The sequence below is a fragment of the Cololabis saira genome, chromosome 1, assembly GCF_033807715.1.
Source record: "Cololabis saira isolate AMF1-May2022 chromosome 1, fColSai1.1, whole genome shotgun sequence".
NCBI classification, from domain to species: Eukaryota; Metazoa; Chordata; class Actinopteri; order Beloniformes; family Belonidae; genus Cololabis; species Cololabis saira.
The window spans coordinates 35887566-35897146 of NC_084587.1; the positions used below are offsets into that span (position 1 = coordinate 35887566).

The following is a 9581-nucleotide window of genomic DNA, read 5'->3' on the forward strand; positions in this document are numbered from 1 at the left end:
CTTGATAGAAATAAACTATTTATAAGATTGAGTGTGGCTGTTAAACCCTTAATTTGTCTCTTTGTGTTCTACATTGCTATGAAACTTAATTTACTCTACTTTATGGTAGAGTAAATGTTTTCTCTCTTATACATTTTTTGGGGACAAATTCCGATTTATGAAAAATGTTGAGGGCCCAGTTTGTAAGATAGATCCTGCACACCCTCGTCTTTAACAATTGTAAATGCCACTTACTGAATTGTCATATTAAAGTCCTAATTTGGATTGGTGTTTCCAGATACAGCATATGACACACACACACACACACACACACACACACACACACACACACACACACACACACACACACACACACACACACACACACACACACACACACACACACACACACACACACACACACACACACCTGAGACCATAGTTTAGAGACCACTTGCATTAATTACCTCGAGGCTACTTTTTTATCCCATTATCCAGGCATTTGATTGTAAGCTGTAATTTATTTGTGTGCGTGTGCGCCGGGGTGTGTGTTTATGTGAGACCTTGTTGGGGTGGAGGCGTGTAACCCTTGGGGGCCCCTCCTCCACAACATCATCATCATCATCATCATCACTGTCCTCCTCACACTCTGCTCATGCTCGTCTTCCCTCTGTGACCACAAACAGCTGAAAACCTATATAATATAATGTAAGGCAAAACATGTGATCCTGGGAACTAGTCACTTGTGAGTGAGGGTGGGGATGGAGGTGTTGACGTCTTCATTCAAGCCGGGTCGATATCCAATACATCTGATGAGCCCGAGGCCATTTCGGATCGATCCAATTCTTTCAAAAAAGTTATGTGTGTTTGACTTGGTCATAAATACTAATGAACCGAGGAAAAGAGGGAGATGTAGGCCTACGCATGACACACACGGGAGTGAGTCTCCGTTTCAACCTTGCACATACTTGAATATGACCGCGTGTACACTTAAGTCAAGACATATTACATTTATGAAAAACACTTGTTTTCTCATATGATGCAAGAAACGTGTGTGCAAAAAAAAAAACAAAAAAAAAAACGTGGTGCGAGTGTTGTGGCCACAGCTCATTCATCAAGGGGACTCCCAGGAGAGAGTTAGGGGGGGTGGAGGGTGGGAAGGTGGGAGCCCGTGCGTGTTCGTGAGGACGAGTGTGTGTTAGTATAACTGGCTAAATCGATGCCATGTAAAGGGCCCCCGATTGCAGTTCAGTATCTTACATAAATAAAAAGCAGGCAAAAAAAAAAGAAGCATATTGTAATTTGCCACATTTTTTAAAGACATGCAATCGTGCACAATGATTGGGCTGTCATCATGCAAGCATAAGCTATTCGTTTACATCATTTTGATAAACTTGCACGCAGGGTTTTAATTTTTGTTTTCTTCAAATGCCCTATTCTGCATGTAGCCTAACTTCTGTCTAATCTGCAATATATATATTAATACTAATACTACTATAATACTAATACTAATATAATACATTCATGAGAGTCAGAGACAGGGCCCAAGTAAAAAATACAGATACGCGCATCAAACTCAGTTTATTTTCAAAAGAACTGAGACGCTTTTTTTCTTAAGTCCTTCAAGTGTCGGGGTATTTTCTGAGTTTGCAGTTCAAACAGGTATAACTTCTAGTTGTTATTGCCTGATCCCCTTACAAGATCCCCGCGCTTTGAAGCCTCTGTGTCTTTGATTCGACTTTTAAGACCACAATTAAGGATATATATGGGCTCCTGCGCCGTTCAAAGCATCGTGGGGAGATCAATGAGAGGATTGACAGTCAAGTGATGTCGTTTGCACAGGTGTGTGTGGGTGCGTGTGTGTATGAGTGTATGGGCTACGGGCCACGTTTGTGTTTGTGCGGGCGCTGTAAAACGTGCTGCTGGGTTACATAAAACAGGAGCAATAAATCAACAGCCGAGTGTGAAAATGACGCAAATGGGGGCTTTCCTCTGTTTCTCGCTGCACCTGAGACGTTTTTGAAACGGAGCCGCTAAGTTGTAAAGGCTGATTTATGGTTGCGCGTTACACCGACGCAGAGCCTACGGCGTAGGGTACGCGGCCACGCACAGCGTACGTTGCGCGTCGCCGCGTACCCTACGCCGTACACTACGGCGTAGGCTCTGCATCGATTTAACGCGGAACCATAATTCAGGCTTAAGACGTTTAGGATGGTGGCTGTTTGTCACAGTGGCTACACATGGTCTCCTTCGCTCTGCCTTTGTTTATTGGATTCACAAGTTGTTAAAGAGTTGCGCAATCCTCCTGCGACCCAATGGTTTGCGCTGCAGTCAAAGTGCTCATGAGCACTGCGGCGCATCTGAGCCCAGGGGAGCAGTTGCGTCGCTGGAGGGGAAGTGCTAGAAAATAAGTCTGCCATGCTCATTTTTATTAGTAGTCTATTTGTAATTTCCTCCCAAAGTCCCCTCTCTCTCTCTCTCTCTCTCTCTCTCTCTCTCTCTCTCTCTCTCTCTCTCTCTCTCTCTCTCTCTCTCTCTCTATATATATATATATATATATATATATATATATATATATATATATATATATATATATATATATATATATATATATATATATATATATATATATATATATATATATATATATATTATCTATCTCTCTATCATCTATCTCTCTGTCAGCTCTATGCTCAGGCCAATATTGCCCGTAGATTCCATATGTAGTCGGCTGCATTTATGACTTGACCCCAAAAAAATTCTAACAAAAGGTTTTTCAGTGGATTATTGTAGTACTAGGTGTACTTAATGACATCCTAAAAGTCTACCAAAATCTGACCACCAGAAAGGTGTATTTTTCAAGATGGTGACCAAGGTGGCCAAGAAATCCCAGGTGAATAGGGTAAAATTTTTAACAAACAGATATCATCATGAAACTTCCCCAGTTAATTACTTACATGAAGACAAAAAAAAATTGCATTGGAAGTTTTTTGAAATTGTATGTGTAACTATGCAAATTAGGCGTATCTCATTGAATATGTGCCAATTCGCATAAAATAACCATTGCTCCTTATTCTTTAACAGAGGCAAGCATTTTTGGTGCCAATCCCCAAGTTTTTTGATAAAAGCATCTAATTAGAATATTTAAATTATAGTGACATTATTAGCCATGCACATTTAACATTTAATAAAACGGTTATGAAATCGGTTATGGACATATCTATATTAAATGTACAATTTCCAGTTTCTTATCCTGTATTGTAATGTGCACAGCTGATGTTAAAGTAAATCTATTCAGAGCCTATTGTACACCTCTTTACACAGCTCAATTATATCACCGCCAAGCTAAAGAAGTTGCAGGTAGCATATAATGATGCGTTCAGGATCCTCCAGAGAAGGTTCCAAGATGGACAAGTGCAAGCACTTTATTTGTTAATTGTTATGTCCCCACCTTCCATGCTCTGCTGAGGAATTTCATGTTTAAATGTATGTGTCGACTCCATGAGTCAGAAAATTGTCTAATAACTGCACTCACTAACATCAAACGGAGTGATACAAGGTACACATCTGGACTATGGAAACATTGGAACAGATGTTTGCATGTATTTTAATGTGTGACCTGTAATTCTTATGTATTTTTATGTATTTTATATGGAACCTCTTGAGTCTGTAATAAAGTATTCATTCATTCTCTCTCTGTGTGCTGAAACTGAACATCAAAGATGATAAGACAGCAGAGCAACGAGCCGGAGGATGAGATGCAGCTAGGGGAAGCAGAAATGAGCCATAAAACGAGGGGATCGGGGCGCATTTGCATAAAAAGGCAACTGGGGGTGAATATGAAGCAATGCGCTCTTGGAACTGGTTCGGGTCTGTCACTGCGCTGCAGGAGCCGAGCCGGGAACACGGAGTGCAGCTGAAATCCATGCAGGACCTGGAGTGAAATGAGCAGGAGACAGAGAGGGAACACCGCTGCTTAGGAAAGGGGGAGTATCCCCAAGCGAGGAGGAGAGAGAGAGAGAGAGAGAGGAGGGAGAGAGGGATAAATAGCAGAGGAGATGAGATGATAGGAGAAAAGAGGAAGGGAGAGGAGTGACTGACTACTGCAGCCGGGGATATACAGCATATCATTTTTAAAGAAGGACTTTGATCCCACTTAGATCTGATTTGCAGTGCGCTAAAATACGCACTCACTGGGGATTTTGCCTGCACGCATGTCCAACTTTTCCATCCGCTGCTGACCCACAGAGAGACTCTCTGCTGACTGCACTTGGGACTGGGCTTGGAAACGGGGTCGGGTGCTTCATCTATATATCTGTGATGGGGGCAGCGGTCGAGGTGGGGAGCTTCGCCGCCGGGTTTTTGGACAGCTTCGGAGCCGCTCCGGCTCCCGTGGGCTCTCAGTTTGTTCTCAGCCCTGCAGCCGGGGCCGTGGACTACAACTCCGCGACGGGACTGATGCTGGGAGGAGCGGGGCAGCAGCAGGAGCACCTGGTGTCCGCGGAGAGGCTGTCCCGGAGCCTGGCCGACCTCAGCCATCTCAAAGGCATCCTGAGGCGGCGGCAGCTTTACTGCAGGACCGGCTTCCACCTGGAGATCCATCCCGACGGAGCAGTGCAGGGCACCAGGAAAGACCACAGCAGATTCGGTACAGAGCCTTTATTAATAATAATAATAATAATAATAATAATAATAATAATAATAATAATAATAATAATAATAATAAATAACGATTGTCATTGCTCTTATCTATAGGGTTATCTTAAAGGTGTAAACACTGACTTACACAATGAAAGCTTAGAAATGATCAATACTGAGAGTTTTAAATGAATAAATGAAATGGAGTTTGTCTGATGAGTCTAAAGCCTAAATTAGGGTTCCGCGTTAAATCGACGCAGAGCCTACGCCGTACGGTGTGCGTCTGCGTACCCTACGCCGTAGACTCTGCGTTGGTGTAACGCGGAACCATAAATCAGCCGTTACCCACATTGTAAGGGCATAGATGCATCACTCCAATCGCCTAGACAACCTATAGGATGCAACCACCTTGCCAATACAGGATATTATGATTAATGTATACTTATAACAAAGTATCCAACTGAATATACTAAAAAATGTTGGCAAATCTGCTTGATTGAAGGTTACTGCTGCAAGACACATCCATTGGGCTAAATATTTGTTTCAAGACAGATCTCGTAAAGTAGTACACAACTGTACTACTATCACATTTATTCTTTTATATTTTCCCAATTTATATCTTCAGCTATGAATAAATATAGCAGCAGTTTCTAAAGAAGACTGCGTTAGACAATGTGTACTGCTGCAAGTATGGTGTTCTTTATGTGGTGAATTTAAGATTTTGAGGTAACCTAATGACAGAAATCACTGCAGTCTTGCTTGTTAGTTTCATCTGGGGATTATGCAGCACAGTTGGATACCTTGGTATAATTATGGGCACAGGTAAAATGTAACCCCAGAATGCTTTATGTATTTTACTTAAAAATACAACATATGACTATAACAGGACCAATTCCAGATTGTTTAAGGATATATATCCAACATTTAAGATGTTTAAAATGATTTCTATTCATTTATTTTCTTCTGACTGGAATGTAATGTGACTTGTGTGTGCAGGTATTCTGGAGTTCATCAGTCTTGCTGTGGGACTGGTCAGCATCAGAGGGGTGGACAGTGGCCTCTACCTCGCCATGAACAGCAAAGGAGAACTGTATGGTTCGGTAAGGATGCAATCTAATTTTGTTTTGACTATTTGTAAAATGTATGCTGTGATATATGTATATATTTTTGTGACTGAGGTGCACACCATCATCCAGTAGGTGGCACTTTTGGTTCCATTAAACTTACCCGTTTTTCTCCTTGGTTTCTCTCTGAAGGAGAAGCTGTCAGCAGAATGCGTTTTCAGGGAGCAATTTGAAGAAAACTGGTACAACACCTACTCTTCAAACATCTACCGGCATGGAGAGAAAGGGCCATTTTACTTTGTGGCTCTGAACAAAGATGGGACATCTCGGGATGGAACAAGATCAAGGCGGCATCAGAGATTCACTCACTTTCTACCGAGGCCTGTTGATCCAGACAGAGTCCCAGAACTGTACAGAGACATACTGGTCCAGAGCTGAGACTGAAGGAGTGCTACTTTGACCCTGGCAAAACAGGTCTGTGCTAAGAGGTGAACGACGTGCACTTAATCTCCTCCGCTTCTCAAGGAAGATGGAAGAGCTTGTTGATCCGGACAAAACAGGATCATAGAATTTGCACCAAAATCAACACCCCACACCACTGGAACAGAGGAAGACAAGAAAAGCTGACAGGTCTGGGAGCTGGAATAGCGCCAGGAATCTTCTGCAGATGGTGTGAGGAACCCATCAGATAAACATGGATATGGGCCTCAAATTGTCCCATGTATTGGCCTATGCAAAGGCCCTGGTGGCCAAATGTATGGTTTCAGGATCTCCTTTTGAGTTCTACTAATGAAACCCAAAATATGTGCTGGTCCAGACTGCATGTTCACGGGGACGCAGTGGACCTGATAGTTAAGATTAACAACTGGCTGCTAGTAGCTCTTTTTTTTTTTTCTTTTTACCGCTGTGACTGCTGAGTCTTATCAGTTCTACTGTTATCAGTATGCTTGTTTATTTCACCAAACATTACTGAGGCTGCTCAAGAAACAATTAATTACATGCATTATCTACTAAAGACATGTGGCTGGTTTACATTAGAAAAAAAAAAAGAAAAGGTAGTTTTATGCACTGGAATGCAGCCATGCTTGTTCTGGAAAACAGATGTTGCTCAGAAATCATGACTTTTCCTCCGAGTACACCCAGAAGACGAGAAGGACAGTCTTTACGGAGCTTCATAATGACTTGTATTGTGGTATCCTGCGATGGAATACTTTGTGTTCTGCGGAGAATCATTCTCACACCCAGTGAAGGAGTTCAGCTGCTGTCCGACTGACTGCAGACAAACAAGCATGGGACTGACAAGGACACCTTTACAAATATTTTGATAGAATGTATTCTTATTTATGTTTTTTCCCTACCCTAGGACAAATAGTATATTTATTTCTTATATTTATTTATTTTGAGAATCTATTTTTACAGGTCTGAGATAAAATGATAATAAAAAAATATCCAGAAAAATAAATGCTTTTTTTTCTATTTATTAAACTGCTGTTTTGTGTTCCGTGTCCACTTTCCGTGACTTTTCCAGGCTTCATGTCCACACTAGGACCGTGTTAAATGATTTTGAAAACATAGACTTTAACCAGTAACATCAGTAATCTCAGTATTTGATGGAGCCATCTGTTTCCTAGCATCACAGCTCTGTATTATTGCCTTTAGTCCGTTTATCACGTGTCTGTTAAATCAAATTTGGTCAACCTGAAATGCATATTGACAAAATAAGGTAAAATGTTTTAGTTATTCTCTTCTTCTATAACAACATGTATTAAATTATATTGTACTACAAAACAAATATCCTTGAGCTTAAATCTCTGTAACGTTCATGGATACATACATAAACCAGTATAAAGTTGTAGTCAGTTACCCGACACACTGTATCCCAAATTTTTTTACGGTCAACATCACTGCCCTCTTTTATTTTTTGCCCACAGCTACTGTAAGTTAATTATATTTATAATGTCATGATAAAATGAACATTAAATCTTTCAGTCATAGTTCATGATGTAAATGCTCTACTATACGTCTTGCTCCATCTTTCATGACAGACTTGTAAGGAGGATGAACGGGTTATTAGAGGAATCAGTCCACCGATCACCAAGGTGAAATAACAAGTTTGAGACCCATAATGTTTTTAACTGTAATTTAATTTTCTAGACTGTCCACTCTTTCGTCTCCTCAACTGTCTACTTTCCTCAAGCTCTCAAATGGTAGGGCTAAGGAGTTCAAACACATGGATAGGGTCAACATTAATATCCATGGTTGGTTTTCATGTTACTAGGCGGTTAAGTTTGAAAACAGTTAGGATTTATACATGCTACTCTTAACCGCCTCAGTTCCCATAATGTGTCATGGATGCTGCCTAACACAAAACAACAGGATAGGGATACATTGTGATCTCACAATTTGTAACCATTGATAAAAACATGACTACAATTTGGGAATATGAACAAATGGATGCATTACAAATTTCAAGTTAGATGTAATGGGAAGGGTGTAGAAGAATAACATTAAATTAGCTGTATTGGGTTTGTTACTGTTGATAGATACAGCAATTAGACAAGGGACTGGTAAAGCTCTGCTGCATTCTTTCTTTCTCCCCTTCATCGCAATTGATCTACTTTTAGCCACTCTTCTTAAGGGAATCATCCTTTGGTCTTATAGCACTGAGACTGATGTAGACATCAGTCACTGTGGTGCAGTAGAGACATACTGTACACACACACACACACACACACACACACACACACACACACACACACACACATATATATATATATATATATATATATATATATATATATATATATATATATATATATATACTGTATATGTGTATGTATACGTATATATACACATATGTATATTCGTACAATACCAGTCAAAAGGACACGCTTTCCAATTCATTTGTATGGGAAAGCGTGTCCATATATATATACTGTATATGTGTATGTATACGTATATTTATATATATATATTGTATATGTGTATGTATACGTATATTTATATATATATATTGTATATGTGTATGTATACGTATATATATATATATATATATATATATATATATATATATATATATATATATATATATATATATATATATATATATATATATATATATACATATATATATATATACACACATACAGTATGTACCATGCATATATATACAAATTAGTAGCCATTATGCTGCAGAAGTATATTCTATTCCAATTCAAAACTTCTTCAGTTCATAAGTGTTTTATTCTTGATGGATAGTCAAACATTATACAATCCAAGAGCAACGCTGTCACCTGACAGGTATCTAAGCCATTTATGTCAACAAAACATGTGGTAATGGAGAAAGCAAGTGATGCAAGCTGTTTGTACTATAATTTGTTTGGAACACAAATGGAACTATAAAAGACAGACAACATGGGTAGATGGATCAGCACATGCAGGACGCAGGGGTCATCTGTGCTTCAGAGGTGAAATTGAATAAAAATTCTTTTGAAATGGAAAGGTTGCCGCCTGCATGCAATGTGGTGCATTTTCCCAATTTTTCAGGTTCCCCTTTAAGGATTCCCTTCCCCACAGTGACCTCACCCAGGGCCTTGCTCTCTTATTGGCTGTGACTCGAATAGCATTTTCACCTGTGGCTCCTGATATCTGACCTCTACCAACAGTGGCTCGGAAAAGTGATGGCAAACGTCTTGGAGTTGTTCACACTTAATTCGTCAAAAAGAGCCATCAAGCTGGCAAATTGGGCAGAAAATCTTGTAGTTTGAATGTGCCCCAACAGCTTTAACAGGCTTCAACTTACCATTGTGACACCTGTAGGACATAGTTGGGATAGGAGCAAAAAAAGACTCAACCAAGGCTGAGTGACTTTACCAAGGGAGCAGTCTGTGCTGTCTGTCA

The 9581-nt window shown here is 40.0% G+C and overlaps 1 protein-coding gene across 1 annotated transcript; it reads left to right on the top strand.

Annotated features, from left to right (window-relative positions):
* Positions 1 to 4062: 4062 nt before the first annotated feature.
* On the top strand, positions 4063 to 7093 carry fgf20a (fibroblast growth factor 20a). The gene is made up of 3 exons (XM_061732254.1): positions 4063 to 4627; positions 5614 to 5717; positions 5874 to 7093. Exons 1-3 carry the CDS (start codon positions 4300 to 4302, stop codon positions 6117 to 6119), a joined length of 678 nt encoding a protein of 225 aa, XP_061588238.1. The 5' UTR covers positions 4063 to 4299; the 3' UTR covers positions 6120 to 7093.
* Positions 7094 to 9581: the final 2488 nt, after the last annotated feature.

Bases quoted from the DNA above. Each gene is read 5' to 3' on its own strand.
- fgf20a (XM_061732254.1), top strand. From the start codon at position 4,300: ATGGGGGCAGCGGTCGAGGTGGGGAGCTTCGCCGCCGGGTTTTTGGAC. The intron at 4,628-5,613 runs GTACAGAGCCTT...TTGTGTGTGCAG, and splicing joins GAAAGACCACAGCAGATTCG to GTATTCTGGAGTTCATCAGT. The intron at 5,718-5,873 runs GTAAGGATGCAA...TTCTCTCTGAAG, and splicing joins AAGGAGAACTGTATGGTTCG to GAGAAGCTGTCAGCAGAATG.